Consider the following 17,930-nt stretch of genomic DNA (forward strand, 5'->3'; position numbering starts at 1 on the left):
TCAGAGTGGAAATTGGCCAGTAATGTCTGACTAATGATAGACGGCACCATAGAGATTTAGATATGGTGGTTGTTGCTGTAGAGATTGAGACTGCATAAACCTAATGGTCCAAAGTTCCTGGTTTTCATCAGGGTACCGGTATCAGTTCCTTTTACTATTGGGTGGTTTTGCCATAATTTGCGTAGTCATGTCTATCCGATCAATATGTATCCCCTCTATTTTTGGTTATAGCCTGACGGGTTATGTATATTCCCCCTTCGATTGCCCTTTGCAGTTGTTTTGACAGTTTTCTCTATGTTTGGTCATAAAATGTACCAGCCTACCGCTTGCTCCCCCAGCTCCCTAACCAGCGTGAGCTCTGTGCCACCCGCGCCACATCCTCCAGCACGACAGCTATGCTGCTCTCTGCACGATCTGCGGCCTCAAACTCGACGAAAAAGAGGTACTGAAACGGCTGAATCAGGCTGGGCAGGCTGTTGATGCTGGTAAGGTCCAGGCCATGGCGCTGGAAGCACTGCAGGACCTCGGCGAGGGCTCCGGGGCACCGATGCGGGACGGTGAAGGACACGAGGGACTTGGTGGCGGCGGCAGCTGCGACAGCGAACGAGGCATCTTGCCTTGCTACCGATGGCCGACCCCTCCGAAGGACCAGGAAGCGAGTCGTATTGTCCCCGCGGTCCTGGATGCTGCGGGCCAGGATGTCAAGTCCCGTGGCTGCAGCAGCCATCTCGCTCGCGACGGCGGCGCTGGTCCTCGAGGCATCCGCGGCGGCCATCTCGGCGCCGCGACTGGTGGAGCTGACGTCGACGAGCTCGGCGTGCGCGAGGCGGGTCGATGTGAAGCCCTGGGTCTGGCCAAATGCCTGCGGATGCGAGTAGACGTGGCGGATGTGCGCGAGGCTGTTTGGGTCGTCGGCTGTGGGGTCCCTCCGGCCCAGGAGAAAATGCTGCACGTCCAGATAGACCTCGCCGCAGACGCTGACGTCGGCAAACTCGCCGGCGCGGTCACCCAGGCTGTCGAGTGTGAAGGTCACGACGCCGTGGGTCGAGTTCTCAAAGGGAACCACGCCGTATGCTGCGTTGCCTGACTGGACCATGTCGAACACGCCTGTTTGGCGGGGCGGAGGTGTAATTGGGGTTTGTTAGTATTGATGAGGTAGTACGAAAGCGTAAAGTGTTCATAGAGTCTGGCGACTTCACCAACCTTTGATCGTAGCCGTAGGCACTAACGACCATTCTTTTCCGGGGAAAAGGGATGTAGTAGCCTTTTGAGAGGTTGATATATCAGTTATCAAGGGAATAGTACATTGTGTCGCTCAGTATAATGCAGCCCGTACTTGATGAGAATATGAGGCAGGAGGTCCTAGATATGCTACGGACGACCCATGATTCGCAGGCTCACTCCGTGTTTGTACGACTGTCATGATGGGTCTTTATGAAAAGGACTCGAGCGATCTATGTTGGTCTTTGAAAGGTGTTGAATGACCAGCGAGTGAAGGAAGTATGATATGAGTTGATATGTGTGATTTAGTGAAAGCACGAACGAGCAAATTAATGATTCAAGCCCAGATATATTAATCATCCGCGGTATTATTTATAAAATTACCCAAATACTTGGTACAATAATACATACAGATTCATTTGGCATTGCTTTTTGACGTTATATTGTCAGCAACACCCTTATCGAGGAACCCGACAACAACATTTCGCAGCTTTCATCACGAAAGGGCGTGCATCTCTGGACAAGCCTCGAATATTTTGAACAAGTCTAGGGTGGGGTTAATTAAGTGTTGATGACAATTGGGACACTCGACGGGCCAAGTTATCACACGTTGATTGTGTCTTAACACGTGACTGGCACGTGCAGGATGTTTGCTCATTGTTTTGTTCCTGTTCTGCTCAACATTTTGATTTTGTCCCATCTTGCCATGCTAATTTTCCAAATTTTTATTTAATCTGTGTTTATTTTATGCTCTGGGATCTCCTAGCTCTGTCTCGTCGTACCTGGTGATCTTGATCTCAGGAAAATTAAATCGAGTCACAGAGTCACAATGAAAGCCATACGGAGCATATCGTGGCGGACAAGTCGACCATCACAACAACACCCATTGGCAGGACCACAAAGGGCACTACTACTATCTCGCTACGTTTCCACCAACCCCTCTCCCGAAACAAATGGCGACTTTGCCGCCAGGCTCCGGGAGGAGATGCTGGCCCGTCCGCCGACATGGATCGAAGAAAGATTTCTATCTCCCACTAGATCCCAGCTCCTCGACCTTGCCCTCGCCGATTATCTTCCGGCAGACGCCATTCACGACCGATTAATCGGCAGAAAGCCGTCCGCATTGCCCCCGGGCCACCACCTGGTTTACTTTCCGCCCATGCTGGCCGAGTCGGAACTGCTGCCCGACGGCACCGACCCGAAGCACTCACCAGGCCAGGGCTTCTCGCGGCGTTTGTGGGCAGGCGGCAGCCTCGAGTTCACACATCGTGTCCATTCCCGTCCTGTTTCCGATCCTGCTCCTGATTCTCCTCCAGGATCAGATTCAGAACCCGCCAGGGAGCATAAGGCGGTTATTTCCGCCGATAAATTGCGCCTGGGAAGTCTTCGTTGCGCCTGCCGCGAGTCCATCGCCGACGTCACTGTCCGCGGCCAGCCGGGCAATGAGAAGGTCTACGTCGAGCTGTTGAGGGAGTATGGCTATTTTCATAGCGTAGATCTGCAACGGCGGGAGACTTTCCGCCTCAGCATCATCGAGCGCCGGACGCTGGTGTTCCTCCGCGACGAGGAGGTCAAGATGGACGTGGCCAAGTCCCAGGACCAGACAACCGCCAGCAGCAGCGACAGCAACAGCGGCAATAACAAGAAAGTCAGGGCGCCCGCGCCCCACAAACCAGACTACAGCTTCGAGCTCACCCCGTCCCGTCGCCTTCTGTTCCACTTCAGCGCCCTGACCCACAACGCGCACCTGATCCACCTCGACCGCGAGTATTGCCGCGCCAGCGAGGGTCACCGCGACCTGCTGGTCCACGGGCCTCTGAGCCTGGTACTGATGCTGACGGCCCTGAGGGCCGCCGCCAAGGTTGTAGGGCCTGCCCGCGCGGAAAAACATATCCAAAGCATCAGCTACCGTAATCTGGCGCCGCTCTACGTCGGTGAGACCATGCGCGTCTGCGTGCGTCATACTTCTAACGCCGCCACCGAATACCCAGCCACCGGGACCAAGAGGTCTACCGATTCGTGGGAAATATGGATAGAGGGTCCAGATGGAGGCATGGCTGTCAAAGCATCTGCTGTCACCATGTCAGGTCCCAAGAAGTATAAGGCAAATCTTAAGAAGAACAGGGCGGGGGACCATGAGAATAATGTTTCTCCGGGAAATCAAGAATTTGCGTAACTGTGGACAGTCCCCGCATGGCCGAAAGATTCTCGGATGTATTACTTTGTAATAATTGTTTGTTAAAACAAGTGTATTTCGATGGTGTATGATTCATCATCGTACTGTATTCCTATGAACCAAGGTTAAACCTCATCGCAATCCATGTAAAGACGTTCTAAACGCCTTGTGAAAACTCTCCATATGAAACAAGAGAAAAACTAAAAGAAGTCCAGTCTTCCCCAACTGGGGGTAAAAAAAAGAAGAAAAAAAAACACCACATTTCGAATCTGCATATGAAAAGGGAAATCGGATAGATATGTGACAAAATAGGCACACCTCCGACATCCCCATGGCTCATGGCAAAGACAAGAGCGCACCATCGGGTGTAACAGGCTAGTCCTACCGTGGCGGACTGGTCGCCTATGTAAATAGAAACATACCCTTGCTTTGCAGTAGTGTACTCTACGCACCCCCTATCTCAACATCTCATCCCAGGGCGCTCAAGATACACTGCACAGCAACTCGGCCTCGAGTATGAACTTGCCCTCCTTGTACTTCTCCGTAGCCTCAAAGGCCTTGTCGTACTTCCAGCCAACGATCTCCTTGCACTGCTTGCACATTATGTCCCTGACAATGTGGCGACCGGTCGTCATGTTACGCTCGTTGGGCTCGCCCGTCTCGACGTTGACCACCATGCTGAAGAGGTAAGCCTTCCCATGTTGACCGCGGAAGTTCTATCACGACAAAAACATTTGTTAGTCTCGAACAAAAGAATGCCTCCGGCAAAGAGGTTAAGAGAAGACACCAGAAAAAAAAAACACGTACACGACTGATTATGTCCTCGTGATTAGAGAGGTGAGCTTTGCAGTTCTTGCAGCCGAATATTTTGTTGCTGTTCAGGTACGTGTTATACGCGAGACCCATGATGCTGATGTCGAGCGCCGCGGCGGGCTCGACGTCGAAACCCCGAAACGTCACCGGTGGTTGAGCGTGCTTGTCCTCGGTGGACTGGGCGGGCTGCTGGAGATGTTTTATGTGGGGGAAGTGAGGATCCGCGCGGTAGCCAAGGAGGTCGTTGTTTTCGGACTGGTTGCGCGGTTCGACCTTCATAACGTTTGCTTTGCGGGGTGGGCGGAAGCGGAGTTTCTCGAGTGGGTTACAGTGAGGAGACAGGGGTTTCAAAGGTACGTAGGTAAGGTACGTGGTAGTTGAATCAAACCCCAAATAAAAAAAATCAACAAGCGAGGAAGGATAGAATGGCGGACGAAAAGGCAAGGTCGGCAGAAAAAATGACAAGGCAAGGTAAGCAGGTCCCTTTTCCTGTCTGAAGAAGAGGGGTTTGGTGGTGTGACTTGAGTCGGTGGGAAGTCGCGTGGGTGGCGTTTGGCTGGACCGGTGTGCTATTCGTTTCTTCCTTGGGAGATCTTCTAGGATCTTGCAAGTTTCATTCTTCGGTTTTGTTGTTGGTGATAAAATCTGAATTGAACAAGGGAAACGGGGTAGAGATGAAGATGTATAAGCTGCAACAGCTTAAGAAAAGCTTCAAGAGAGACAGACTACACCCCGACAATGTAGAAGAGGAGGAGGCGACGGACTACAACCCAACCCTTCTTGTCGTACGTGGTAGTTGCTTGGTATGTGCCGCTACTTCGGCCACAAAGGCCAGCTTCTGTCAGTAGCCTAATAGTAGTAGCGAGGATGGTGTCTCTCATCAGCCATCCGAGAGTCATGCGGATAGAAAGAAAAGAAGGGACGGCAGGCGTAGATTGGCGGTGCGATTGGGTGGTTGGTTGGTTGGTAAGGCTGCTTTGCCTCGACTACGGAGTATCTCACCCAAGATAAGGTACTTTTGGGGCTGGCGAACCTTGCCCAAAACCGATTAGTCTGGGGTTTGGCAAGGCATGTACTACCTACTTGATGTACCGGTAAGTATGTTGAGAGGGGAAAAAGGTACTTGGTCAAAGAGAAAAGGGTACCTAGCTCGGAAGCTAAGCTCGCTCGGTAGGTGTGTTCTAGGCAAGTAGCATTAGCGGGGTATGATAGCCGTTCGCCAGGCGCATCTTGCCTTTCGGCATGGATGGCCAGGCTGTCTAGTTGAATCAATGGCTTGACTTGATGTTTAAAAAAAACCCCATGTCATAACTGTCTGTTCTGCCTGGTTGCTGGTTACAGTACAAAATGGGAAAGGCCGGGGGTCGCGGTAATGCGGTGGCCCAAGGACTGAACCCCACATCGGGTCTTCTTGGCAGCGGTGCGCTACGTAATGAAACGACAACACTCAAAGCGGGGGATGTAACGTGATCGCCAACGATGCCGGATACAGGCACTTTCATGTTGGTACACATACGATTTACTCTTTAGAGGCTGTTGGTTACTACCGTCCACATCACGCAGGCACTTGACCATGGATAAGGTGAATGATTTTAAAAGTAAAGTAAATCTCGAGTTTCACTTCGGTTCGCCGTCAATGCAGCCCTTGCAAAAACAAGCACAACGTACACCAGCAATCGATGATGAACAAGAACTTGATCAAGAGTCATTAAACTGATAAAAACAAAAACCTCCCGATGCTGGATGACGAACTTTCTCATTGCCATTGCATGATACTGACAGAACAGACGAAAACCCCCCTACCCGATGCTGCGTATGATGCTTTTTGCGACCCGCCAACTCATCTAATACCTCTTAGTCGTACAATATGCACCACAAGCCGCCCCTGTTTTTTTTTTTTTTTTTTTTTTTTTTGCCTATCCCCGCCCGCCAGCCAGCCAGCCAAGTTTTTCTCATGTTTATAGCCTTTTATTGAAAATCGTGCAGTGGAGATTTGTGTGCGTGTGTGTGAACTTTTATTACAGAGAAACAATGTGCCAAGGACGGTGTGGGAGGACGTCTTGACACAGCAAAAACCTTCGCCGTAAACGGGAAAGGAGGTAATAAAAACGGTATACCATATAGAAGATTGGGAGAGGAGATATGAAAAAAGGGATTGTTATCTCGTTGTAAATGGCGCGAAATGTTGAATGAAGTTTGAATTAGCAATCCAATTGCGGAGCGAGAAGAACCTTATGCCTTAGTGCTCACGGGCTCGGCACCCCTGCGCTTAGGGTTGGCACGACCAGTTCGCTTCTTGGCCGCTGGCTTCTTTTGCTTGTCAGTGCCCTCGATGAACTTGAGCAGCTCGTCGATGCTGCGCGAGTCCATCGACGAGGCAGCAGCCGGGCGCTCAATCTCCGACTTGGCCACCTTGTTTGCCGCAGTTGAGGTCGAGCCGATAGCTCCAGCCCGGGGTGTGAACCGGATGCCGGCGCGCAGCCGCCTCTCCTCAACGTCTTTGGCGTGCTTGGCGATGCTGACGGCGTTGGTGGTGAGCTGCTCCAACCAGCCCTCGGCCTCTTTGGTGTTCTTGTCCTCGGGTCCGAGCTCGGCCAGGAAAATGTTGTAGCTCTCCTTCATCTTGACAACGGCAGCCTTGGGCTCCTGGTCCAGAGCCAGGGCCTGGGCCAGCTGGAAGAGCAGCGTGGCACTGTTGACCGACTGCCTGCCGAAGACGACCTCGCAGATGCGCAGGGCCTCCTCGAACCACCTGCGCGACTCATGGTACTCCTTGAGTTGCTGGAGCATCACGGCAGCGTTGTTGATGGTCGTGATCATGTCGGGGTGGTCCGGACCGTAGATGATCTTCCACATGTTGAGCGCATGCTTGGTGAATTCGAGTGCTTGCTTGCTGTCACCCAGCTGGTAAAGGAATAAGCTCAAGTTGAGGTAATCCAGGAGCGTCTCCTGAGAGTCCACACCGATGGTTCGCTCGGCGACGATGACGGCCTTGCGAGCGAGCTCAACGGCGGCATCCTTCTCCTCCAGCTGGAAGTACAACATGGCCAGCGAGTGATACACGCGTGCAACCTCGGGATGCAGGATGCCGTAGATCTGCTCGTGCAGGGACAGAGACTCCAGCAGAAGCTCCTGGCCGATCTTCCTCTGGTTCTGAAGGATTGAGATCCTGCCAGCCTCGAGCGCCTCCTCTGCCAGAACGCTACGAGGAGACGAGTCCTTGACGATGGGAACGACATTGATAATGTCGTCTGGGACAAAAGTGTGCGGGATGGTCGATGAAGAAGTGACCGAGTCGGGAGAGGTATCCCGGGCAGCCTTCTTCTTCTTCTTGTTCTTCTTGCTGCCCTCAGCAGGGGCGTTGCCATTGCCGTTGGTGACCGGAACGGGAGCGGGCTGGCTAGCAGCACCCTCGGCGGTGAAGATGAACTCCTTGTGCTGCATCTGGATGCCCAACTTCAGGCAGACCTCACGCAGCATGTGTAGGTGGGGAAGGTTATTGTACCAGTCCGAAGCAAGGGTGTAGCGGAAGCGGCGCGCAACTTCCTCCTGGATCGCGGTCCTGAGAATCTCAGGAGTCACATTCTCAAAAGCCAGGTCTGCGTCGTCGTACAGCGACCTGATTGACGGGTCAATCTCTGCTGTAGGCTTGGCGTTGAATGCGGTACCAAGCAGGCAGTTGAGGAGATGTGAGATGCACGATGAAGTAAGGGGAAGAGGCAGGTAGCGCAGGTGCTTGGCGGCAACGTGCTTGAAACCTCTTGCGATCATCTCGCGAACACTGACCTCCTTCAGGCACTGCAGACGAGGTCCATCGCTGGCAGTGGCAATCTGGCCAAGGTACCTCAGGTTGATACCACGCTTGTGAAGCAGACGGCTGAGAGACTGGCCGTCCATGGGGAAACTGATCTCGGACTCCCTAAGGTCGTTGAGAAGATCCGGGATGGCAGTCTTGCGCAGGTACTCGCAGGCGTCACGGACGTCCTTCTCATCGGCAGCCATAGCCTCCTTCTCGGCATCGGTCTGGGGGACTTGTCCACTGAAGACATCGGGATTGAGGGTGAATGAGAAATCGGAAACATCGATCCTATCGCTGCTTGCCTCCTTCTCATCCTTCTTTTCCTCCTTCACCTCCTCCTTCTTGGCCGCCTTCTTCGGCACTGACTTCTTCTTCGGCTTCTTCTCCTCTTCCTCATCCTCATCACTGCTGCTCTCCTCGCTATCGCTTTCGTCACTGCTGCTCTCCTCCTCACTGCTGCTATCGCTATCTTCCTCAGACTCAGCCTTTGCCTCCTTCTTCTCCTCGACCGCAGCCTGGTCCTTCTTAGCCTGGCCACGCTTGGCCACTTCTGAAGAGACCCACTCCCGCATCTTTTGTCTTACAAAAAGCTCCACAAGCTCAGGGCGCAGCACGGTCATGCGGTGAGGGTATTCAGGAGCATCTGACTCGGCCTCGACCTCCTCCTGCCATGACACATCCAGGGGCGTAATGCGGTAGAGGTCAAGGACGTACTTGCGACCATCGGTTCCGACAAGACCCTTGGTCTCAACGGATCCCTCAAGGTCGTGGCGCTTGCCCTCCTTGTCCCAGACGGCATGCGGCTTCACCTTCAGGGCCTTTGAGAGCTTCTGGAACTGAGGAACAAAGCGCTCATCGGTTGCGACGAGGTCCTTGCCGTCAACTGCGCCGTAGTCGATCTGGTTCTCACCAGGCTCCCTCTGCTTAAAGATACCGGGAACGATACTCTGGCCGACAATACGCTTTCCGAGGTAGTCAACGACCACGGTTCCGGGGGTGTACAGGCCGTCAATGTCCAGCTGGTTCACCAATTTGACACCAGAAACATCCTTGGCAGTAGCGACCCGCGCTGCTTCATCGCCACCCTCGGAAGTGAACGTACCGACACCGTCTGCGCCGAACGAGAAGAAGACGTTGTTGTAAACAAAGATCTGTGCGTCCTTGCCCTCAGTCGGGTTCAGGGGTGCAACCTCGCCACGGGCAACGAGAACGGCGCCCCGAGCAGCAGCGTCGTTGTAATCAGCGAACAGCTTAGAGATCAAGCGTTCCCTGAAAACACGGTCCTGCACACCGTCCTTAGGCAACTCCTTTGCGGACTGGAACTCCTCGTTCCAGTCCCTCAAGGTGTCGGTGTTCTCCACACCAGAGACGAGGAAAGACTCCTGAGTTCTGGTGATATCGGGGGTGTGTGTGCAGGCAGCTGAGTTGGCAGATGGTACCAGCCAAGGAGCAGCAGGGATTGCGTTGGTGATTTGGAAGGTAGAAAGGGGTTCCCTTTGGTTGGTGTACTCCTGAAGCTCAGCAAAGGCCTTGGAGAAAGCGGGCGAAAGTTGCTCTATCAGGGTCAGGAGCGAGTGTGCAGCGTATGCCTTGGGTCCCGCACGAGGTAACGGGTCGAATTTGCTGTTTGAAGATTTGTTGACAAAGAATCCACCAACATGTCCAGTGATCTGGAACTGCTCGCCTTCGTTGGTCGTGATGATGAGATAAAGCAAGTGACCCTTCTGCCTGAAGTGTGCTGGCGGGGGGTTCCATGGCGAAACCTGAATGGCCTTGACAGTTTTGGGCTGGGGGTCGTTCTCCTTTGGTAGAAGGGCTTTGACGTTCGGTCCAGCATTGAACTCGTATTCTCCTACCTCAGTAGCGTTGCGGGCTTCGGCAGCGACAGTGTCATAGACCGAGAGGCCTGGGAGGATGCCCTGAACAGAATCAGTCCGGTCTCCGGCGGCGCCGATCAACTCACGAACCCTGATCAGGTGAATCCGCGCCTCCTTCTCGGTGTAGGGGTCCTCGACAAGATGAATTTCGTCACCGTCGGCAATGTCTTTGATCTCAGATATTTGAGCAAAGTCGTTGATGCGCTCGCCCTTGTGTTCCAGGTGAAAGCACGAGTATTGCAAGGCGTTGGGCATCTCAATAATGGACTGTCTGACTTCATGCACTTGCTCGTGGGGGGAGACAGCAATGGGTATCTTCTCGGAGTTTTGAGGGAGAACTATGGTCAGAGAAAGGACGGTGTCTATGGTGCAATGCAAAGTTAGTATCCGCTGCACATTCAGGGGCCACGACGTTCTATTTGCTGGCTTCAAGCATACCCTCTGGAATCTGCTCGCCATTTTCGTCGGTGACGGGAACATCAGCGACATCCTGTGCCTGTTCTGGACTCGACTTGGGCGCATCGGCAGCTGGTAAAGGCGTCGTCGTTAGTCCTGATTCAACGCAGGTAACCGCCACCGGCCATCCCCCCCTCTAAGCCCGTTTCTAGGTTGGTAGGCATACCTCCATTAGGTGCAGCAGCACCGTTCGTCTTTTCAGCCATGTTGAAGATTATTTGGAGGGTATAGCGCGGCACAAAGACCGTCAAGGAACGTCGTCACAAGCAAAGTGCGTTGCTGGCAAAGAAAGAATTTTTCCCAGGAGGACGGAGGGGGTGGGAAAAAAATAAAAAGTAGTAGGCAAGGTAATTTAGAATCTCTAAACAAGAACGCCAAAAGTGGCAAGTAGCTGCAGAAGGGTTCAAATAGAACTCGAGTGTCTAGACAAAAGGAGGAAACCCTCAAATGCAAAGAATTATTCCCGTTTTTGAACACCTAAAGAAAAAAAAACGGCCACTGCAGGAGATGTTGAGAAGAAAAGTTTGGAGTCATGAAATTTTTCTTAGCCTACTCCTTTCTGCATTGCAATCGCGTAAATCCACTGGGCACGCGACGTATAGGGCAGGGATCACTTGCCGGAAATACCCGCCCAGTTCAGCTATGGAGGACGGTACTGGCTGTTAGTGACATGCTGTCATCGACTTTTTTTTTTTCTTTCGACATCCATTTGAGCTCGAGTCCCGCCCTGAATCCGCAGTAAAAACTGTCCCGCACGCTCCAAAATCTTTAATTGCATGAGCCCACCGCTGAAGATTGTCTAGTCAATGCAGCCAAGATCTGCTAGGTACAGCCACTAGACATGTCTGGCATTTCTCCCTCTCAAAATTTCAACAGTTCACCTCCTCAATTGCGTTTGCCTTGAATATTCTGCTTTTTCACAACGTAAGTTAACGATGATGAACATTTGTGTATGACCCCTAAATTCGGTAGTACCGGTACTTTGACATGGTAGGTCGCACCCAGACAAGGAGTAGACCGCATGGGTTGCAAACCATCACCCACACCGACAAACCCCTATTGCCAATTCCACCTGTCCGTTGGGCGGATGCTTCTCCGCTAACCCCGCCCAATAGAATTTCCAACTTTGCCCCGCACAATTTTGGAGCTGTCTCCATAGCCTTCTTATCTTATCAGGCCACAAAAGGAAATGGAGTAAACAAACCAATGTTTTTGTTTGGGCTGCTCCAGCTCATTGGATCCCCATACTGAAGGCACAGGTTACTTTGGAGGGCAACCACAGATCCATGCCAATTTTGGGTCTTGGTAGGATAACCGACTAGACTTGTATCACACTCAATGACCCTGGAATCACTCTTCTTATATTTCTTTTGGCTCTGATTGGGCTCCTCTACTTCCCTGGCTCATCTTTTACCTTCATACTAGTCTCGCTATTTAACGCGTTGATCATGATTGCTGTGCAAAGTCACCTTTGATGGCCGTGGTATCAAACTGGATGTTTGATCCGCCTCATAAGGGCTTCAGTCAATATCCTTGATGGAGACATACATATCTTGGACCGTGTCTCTGCAACATTATTGAATATCAGAACCATCATCAACTTCCATCATGGACTTGAAGCTTAAGCCAACTTACGTGTCCACGGCGGATATGGTTTATCCGGAAATTGTTGCTCCGATGCCACGACAGAGCCGTGCCTACATGCCTGAATTTCGGGGCTCATTGGAGGCTAATCAATGGACCGCGACGAGATGCCACCGCTTACTTCGGCCGCTGATATCTCGCATAGCAGCTTTACAAAGGGAGCTGGCCTGGCCTTCTCGTGAGGCGACGGAGTGCAAGGCCCGTGGCTTAACCGGTGCCGAGAGCACTCTCTTCCGAGCATCAGAACCGCGGGGGGATCTCGGAAGGGCCAAATCAAAATTCACATACTCGTCCAAGGCTTCAAAGCAACACCCGACACAGTCCAGAAAAGTCAAGAAGGCGCCAGCAGCCTGCTCATCCTCAAAAGCCGCGAGCAGCGAGGCCTTTGCTTGTTCAGAAACAGCTATGCCTACACCAGTCGCGCGCAAGATACGGAGTCACCAGTTGTCTTCACCAGTGGCATTGCCTTCATGGCCGGAGCCCATCGCCAAGAGGGGTAGGCCACGGTCAACGCAGGCTTCCTCCAAGGGAAGAATTTCTACCTCAACGCGATCTAATGCAAATGCTGAACTGGCAAAGCTACGACCTAAGATGTCAGAAACTGCCTACAACATATTGGACTCGATAAATCGGTCTTTTGAGGCTATATTATGGGCCACGGCAGAGCCAGCGGACTATTCTGCGTCCAGAAAGTCCCTGTTCAGCATGTGTTTACGGAAGTTGCCTGCTTACATCTCTGGGCGACAGCAATGGGAAAAGGAGGATGCCGAGGCCCGGGGCGAGAAAGCCGCATTCAACCCTTCCGAGGTCTCGTTTGGCATCTACAGCGAACTGGAGGACCTCGGCGTCTGTGGCGGCTACAGGCATCTCAGAACCGTGGCAAGAGCGCACGCCGTACAAATTATGATGGGTGCCATCCGCGATGGCTTGCTGGACGTGGAGTTTGTTGGCATCATTGTCTCTGTGTGCATGTACTGCAACGCTGACGCAGAGGCTGATCTAATCATGGCATCTGTCACGGATGTCAAGTACCCGAAACCATCTGCGCAGTTTACCAACTTTGGGGAGGACAGCGCTATGGGACCGATGAAGCTCTTGGTTGAATATGGCAATGATGCCAAGAGAGAGCGGGTAGCCCTTCGAGCTGTCTCTAGGCTTCTACAAAACGAAAGGTTACCCCACGAATGGATCTTGTCAAATTGCTGGAAACCCATCTGGTCGATGGCAGTTCGTGTGTTATGCCGCAAGACGGCATGTGAATGGGCCATCACTTTGGCAACTACGACATTGAGCATTCTTTGTCAGAACATTAGCCGAAAGCCCATGGGGACGGGCGCCTCCTGGGCAAAAAAGATGGCAGTTGAGCTCGCAGACCAGTCACAGAAAGCCCTAGTTGCCGCAATATCACCACTAGCAACAATATTAGTCATTGGAAAGGAAGCAGTCTCTTTAGAGTTCAACTCTACCACCCAACATAGGATATCCGCTGTCCGAGAACGGACCAGAGTCATTTTACATTGCTGCATTGCTGGCTTGAAGACGAAACGGGGCAGCAAGCAAAGGAGTTGCGTTTTCTTGCTACTGTTGGCGCTATACCTCTGCGAGTATGGCGACCCAGATGAGGAAGAACAACCTGGCGCTGAGAGAGCTGTGTTCCAGCTCCGACAGCTGTGGCAAGAGCCCAGAACCAGCCAAGAGACGGCAACGCATTATGATATGGCCGTTGCACTCGTTGGCTCCATTGCTCAGTGCTGCGGCAGGGGCTCAACGACACCAGCATCAAAATATCTGAGCCAGCTTTGCAGTCGAGTGCAGGAACTCGAATTTGATGGCGGGATATTCCAGTCACTGGAAGCAGATGTTGCCTTCTACCTGGCGGCGAGGACAAACGACATGCGCGACCTCGCGTTCGCCGAGACACTGGACTCGTTGCGAAGTTCTGAGACGACCAATGAGACTCATCAAGGGACGGAAACGACGAAACAAACCGACTCAGCATTACCGTCCAATATGTTCACTGGGTATCGCTGGGAAGAAGGTATAAGTGAATGGGTTATTGCTAGCCCGCCAACGGCTCCACGGAGGTCGGCCTCTCCGTCATCGACACGCCAGGTTCGCATTAGTGGTACAGCGACCCATGAGCCTGACAGTGAACAAGGAAACCGAAAAGCACGACCAAAAAGCATCGAGCGAGTCGTGGTCAAGCAGAAGGTTTCGCGGCCCGTCACAACTGCCGCCCCGGTCATCCCAGCCCGAGCAATTATGGCAGATGGACCACCAAGGAAGGCCATGTCAGGAACAATTAGGGCGGACACACCGAAGCGTGGCTATGTGGCTAGACGATTACGTTCCATGTCAGCCACAGGCAGTAAAATAGGTACCAAGCCTGAGCAAGGGTACGCACTCAGAGCGAAAACCTCCGCCCAGGATCCGCCTGTGTCACTATCACGAAGCAGCAGTCGGGGCATCAATTACCCGCAACCGGCCACTATCGACGATTACGAGAACCCGGCAAAGCGACGGAGGACGACAACTGGCCTACCTTTGCGGGAAAATGCCGATCGACTGAACACGCGGCAACAGGAACGGCGTGAAGCGAGCGACTCTAGATGTGGTTCTGCGGACCGAAAGCGGCGCAGGTGGACATGTGGCCCCATAGAGCCGAGTAGCGAGGACGAGCTATGTCTGTAACACCGTCTCTTTTTTTTTTTTTTTTTTTTTTTTTTTTTTTTTTTTGGGACGGCCAAGTATTCCTCTCGCGAGCGATGGCAGCAACCGCGGCGGCTGTAGAATATCAAGGTCGATGCGAACCCGCGTCGTTTAGTTGACCGAGACACGAAACACTGCGATCGATTAATATTTGACGTGGTTAAAACGGCTGTCCCGCCGATGGTCTGATGTACTACGTACTATCAGACTACGTGGGTTTAGTACCAGTTTGTCGGTCTCCAACTGCCATTATGCAGAAGGGGGCATCCTTGAGATCTCAAGGCCAGCAACTACTTTTTACAAACAGTCAAGGATGTGCTATCTAGTATGAATGAGAGAGGGAAAACAGCAACTCATACTCACTCACAATATAGGTCATCGGGAACTGGGCGCATTTACGAAACATATTCACATTGAACTGGAACTGGAACTGCAAACAGTCTCTCTGACCATTTTCCTCTTCCCTGTACGTGAGCATCCTCATACTGTCATCTAACGTGTATCCTAGAATTCAACCATTGTTCGGTGTTTTGTTTTATTCCCTGAGAAAATCGCAGGTTTGACTCGTAGCTTCAAGGGAGAATGTTTGAATTCGAATGTTAAAACATCCAAGAGCTGAACAAAGGAACCTGGCGTTGGAGATGCGTAACTAGACATACTCGGTAGATCGCTACGCAATTGAAGATTTCAAGATATCTCCCGTGTTTTCGACTAGGGCGATAATCAGCAGATTCTTCACGGTGCTGTCCGCGAACATATGTACTGCATTTGAACAAGAAATGCCATCTCTGGGAATTTGTAGGTAGGAGAAGATCGTCTCAGAGAATTTTACAAGTAGGAGATATGGTCTCAAAGTGTTTTCAAACATACCCATAGTAGGGCTCGGCATATGATACCATAGCAAGTGGCCGAACGACTTACGCAAGCGAGAATTCATCAGATGAAACGAGTTTCTCCTCTCTTTTTTTCTTTTTCGTTTTCCTTCAATCTCGTTATCTGTATCTTTTCTTTTTTCATCTGACCAGCGCCACAAAACCAAATGTGCGCAAGGGGGGGGGGGGGGGGGGTTTGTGGCGGTTAGCCGGTTCGCGAAGGAAGCGCGCAAAAGAGAGAAAAAAAAAAAAAGGAAAGGAATAAAAAAGGCTGTAGATGTTACTTAGTACTACCGTAAGCAGGGGGCCTGTCAGCCCATACTAGCCCTGCCATGTACGACACAGTCAGCTTCGAATTGTTTCTCGCTAGCCCTTCCTTCTTTTGCGGATTGCAAGATTCTTTTTGTTTTCCTCTTTTGCGCCGAGCTTGCGGGCGCATCATACTCGCTTCCATCCGTTTCCCCATTTTGCCAACATTCTGGGGTAGTGATAGCAAGTTAACTCGGGTATCCAAACTACAAAGACTTTACCGCCCTGACGGTACGGTTAAGAACGTCCGCCGTCGTCAATCCCCTCCCCCCAGAAAAGAACTGTAATCGCTTGTCAAAGCTAACCGAATGTAGATGAAGCAACAAAGAAAACTCGCTAAGAATACGCACAAGCACGAGTGGTAACAGTAGCAAAGGGCCCCACTACTTGGCAGGAAGCGGGCTTAGCCTTGCCAGCCGAATGGCCCGGATTAGAAAAAGGAAGAGGAAAAATAAAAGAAGTGACTATTATGTAGGAGAATTTCCAAGGGAGAAAAACCATTTTTGTCAACTGCCAAGAAGCCCTAGACTAGTTATTTTTTGACAGGGCTTGGCTCCTCGGGAGATCATAGCTCAAAAGTGTCCAAAATTTCAACCCGAATGGGGCGAGAATGTCCGTTGCCCGTGTTTCCTCGTGATGGGTCCTGTTAATGCGTATGCTAAATTGTTGTTTTGTATCCCAAATGAAGGAGGCTTGGGACGAGATTAAATGCTATTTTATTTTATTTCTATTTTCCCAGTCGAAACCATGGGACCGGCAACAGTCGACGGGACTTTTTTTTTGGCGAGATTTCTTTTTATGTCCTTCATTTCGGTCGTCACCTCTTTTTTATTTTTTCTCGGTATCAATCGCGCATGGCATATAGGGAATTTTTGGTTACATCTTGATTGGGGCATCATCCCAAAAGGCAATGAGCGACCTAGGGGTTTTGGCGATTGCCGGGATGATGTTGTATATACCTGACAGGTCGGGCTTGCTGAGAAGATAAGAGAAGGGGGAAAAGAAATAAGAAAAGAAGAAAGAAACGCTTTGCTCAATCACGCAACTCAGCATTATCAATCTACCTCCAGATACTGGTATACGATTATTCTCTTACACTTTCGCCAGCCGGAATGTGGGAGCAACGTACCAAACAACCGCACTTCGTAATATGTTGCGCATCCTACCCGAACGGTTGGTTATCGTTGATGCCGAACCCTTGCGGAACGAAGTGGAGGTCAACCACTTTTGTTATACCTCCAGCGAGCACATCCAAGACATTTCACCGTATCTGTTTATTACGCAGCATGCTGATAATCCATTAACCCGGCGGGTTTTTTTTTTTTTTTTTTTCACTCTGCCAAAAGACACGTGCTTTTGGCGCGCCATGGGCCAGTATGGCAAGTATTGCCTAAGGGCGTCAGTTAACTTTTTTCCCCATGTCTTGGCGTGAGTTGATTCGCCACGCCAAAGCAAAATTCGTCGAAACGCGCTTGCGTTGAGGGGCAAGCAAGTTGAGGCGAGACGGCCGGCGGGCCCCAAAAAGATCTGAAAATTTTGTGGACTTGGGATCATCATCGCTCCTAGCCGACGCAGTGGGTGTATGGGCGCGGTGGGCAGATGCAATCTCATGTAATTACGTGTACGGTAGCTTCAGATGCATGTTCGGCATTGGATGCAGATGCACTGGACAGTGGACACTGGACGATCTCTAACATAGGATGCACAACAAGACGGATCTTCTCTTGGCCCCTGAGAATTTAGTCAATACGATCGAACCGTCCCCTCGACCGTGCCTCAATTCGTCCAAACCGCAAAAAAAGAGAGCCCCCACATGATAACGGCAGCCTTACCTGTTTTGTGAATTTCGGAGCTGGAATAGACGCACATTGATTAATTAATTACTTGCCTTGCTTGCGTAGCTAGAACATTTCGGCCTCTGACTGCTTGGCAGGAGGCAGCCCTAGCGTACTGTAGTGCTGTAGAAGCGGCACAATGAACGTGCATTCTCACCTTGGCCCTAACGTCCCCTGGACTCAATCGAAAGCCCTGGCGATTGTTTCTTCTTGAAGATG

At 51.5% G+C, this 17,930-nt stretch overlaps 6 protein-coding genes across 6 annotated transcripts; 3 read left to right on the top strand and 3 right to left on the bottom strand.

Annotated features, from left to right (window-relative positions):
* Positions 1-42: 42 nt before the first annotated feature.
* MGG_14843 (uncharacterized protein) lies at positions 43-1,764 on the bottom strand. Its single transcript, XM_003717279.1, has 3 exons — positions 1,337-1,764; positions 1,204-1,264; positions 43-1,107 (listed from the first exon to the last, which is right to left on the bottom strand). The coding sequence occupies exons 1-3, from the start codon at positions 1,421-1,423 to the stop codon at positions 320-322; spliced, it is 936 nt and encodes a 311-aa protein (XP_003717327.1). The 5' UTR covers positions 1,424-1,764; the 3' UTR covers positions 43-319.
* A 616-nt stretch (positions 1,765-2,380) lies between these two features.
* MGG_06264 (uncharacterized protein) lies at positions 2,381-3,397 on the top strand (the record flags this gene model as incomplete). The annotated part of the gene is made up of 2 exons (XM_003717280.1): positions 2,381-2,453; positions 2,550-3,397. The coding sequence occupies 2 exons, from the start codon at positions 2,381-2,383 to the stop codon at positions 3,395-3,397; spliced, it is 921 nt and encodes a 306-aa protein (XP_003717328.1).
* Positions 3,398-3,430: 33 nt separating this feature from the next.
* On the bottom strand, positions 3,431-5,535 carry MGG_06263 (uncharacterized protein). Its single transcript, XM_003717281.1, has 2 exons — positions 4,205-5,535; positions 3,431-4,113 (listed from the first exon to the last, which is right to left on the bottom strand). The coding sequence occupies exons 1-2, from the start codon at positions 4,487-4,489 to the stop codon at positions 3,880-3,882; spliced, it is 519 nt and encodes a 172-aa protein (XP_003717329.1). The 5' UTR covers positions 4,490-5,535; the 3' UTR covers positions 3,431-3,879.
* MGG_17203 (uncharacterized protein) lies at positions 4,421-5,680 on the top strand (the record flags this gene model as incomplete). Its single annotated transcript, XM_003717282.1, has 4 exons — positions 4,421-4,681; positions 4,955-5,013; positions 5,263-5,304; positions 5,552-5,680. The coding sequence occupies exons 1-4, from the start codon at positions 4,636-4,638 to the stop codon at positions 5,678-5,680; spliced, it is 276 nt and encodes a 91-aa protein (XP_003717330.1). The 5' UTR covers positions 4,421-4,635.
* Positions 5,681-5,838: 158 nt separating this feature from the next.
* Positions 5,839-10,944, bottom strand: MGG_06261 (eukaryotic translation initiation factor 3 135 kDa subunit). Its single transcript, XM_003717283.1, has 3 exons — positions 10,509-10,944; positions 10,325-10,414; positions 5,839-10,248 (listed from the first exon to the last, which is right to left on the bottom strand). Exons 1-3 carry the CDS (start codon positions 10,546-10,548, stop codon positions 6,443-6,445), a joined length of 3,936 nt encoding a protein of 1,311 aa, XP_003717331.1. The 5' UTR covers positions 10,549-10,944; the 3' UTR covers positions 5,839-6,442.
* A 563-nt stretch (positions 10,945-11,507) lies between these two features.
* Positions 11,508-14,685, top strand: MGG_06260 (uncharacterized protein). The gene has a single exon (XM_003717284.1). It carries the CDS (start codon positions 11,951-11,953, stop codon positions 14,675-14,677), a length of 2,727 nt encoding a protein of 908 aa, XP_003717332.1. The 5' UTR covers positions 11,508-11,950; the 3' UTR covers positions 14,678-14,685.
* The last annotated feature ends 3,245 nt before the right edge of the window (positions 14,686-17,930 follow it).

Source organism: Pyricularia oryzae, chromosome 4, assembly GCF_000002495.2.
Source record: "Pyricularia oryzae 70-15 chromosome 4, whole genome shotgun sequence".
Lineage (NCBI taxonomy): Eukaryota > Fungi > Ascomycota > Sordariomycetes > Magnaporthales > Pyriculariaceae > Pyricularia > Pyricularia oryzae.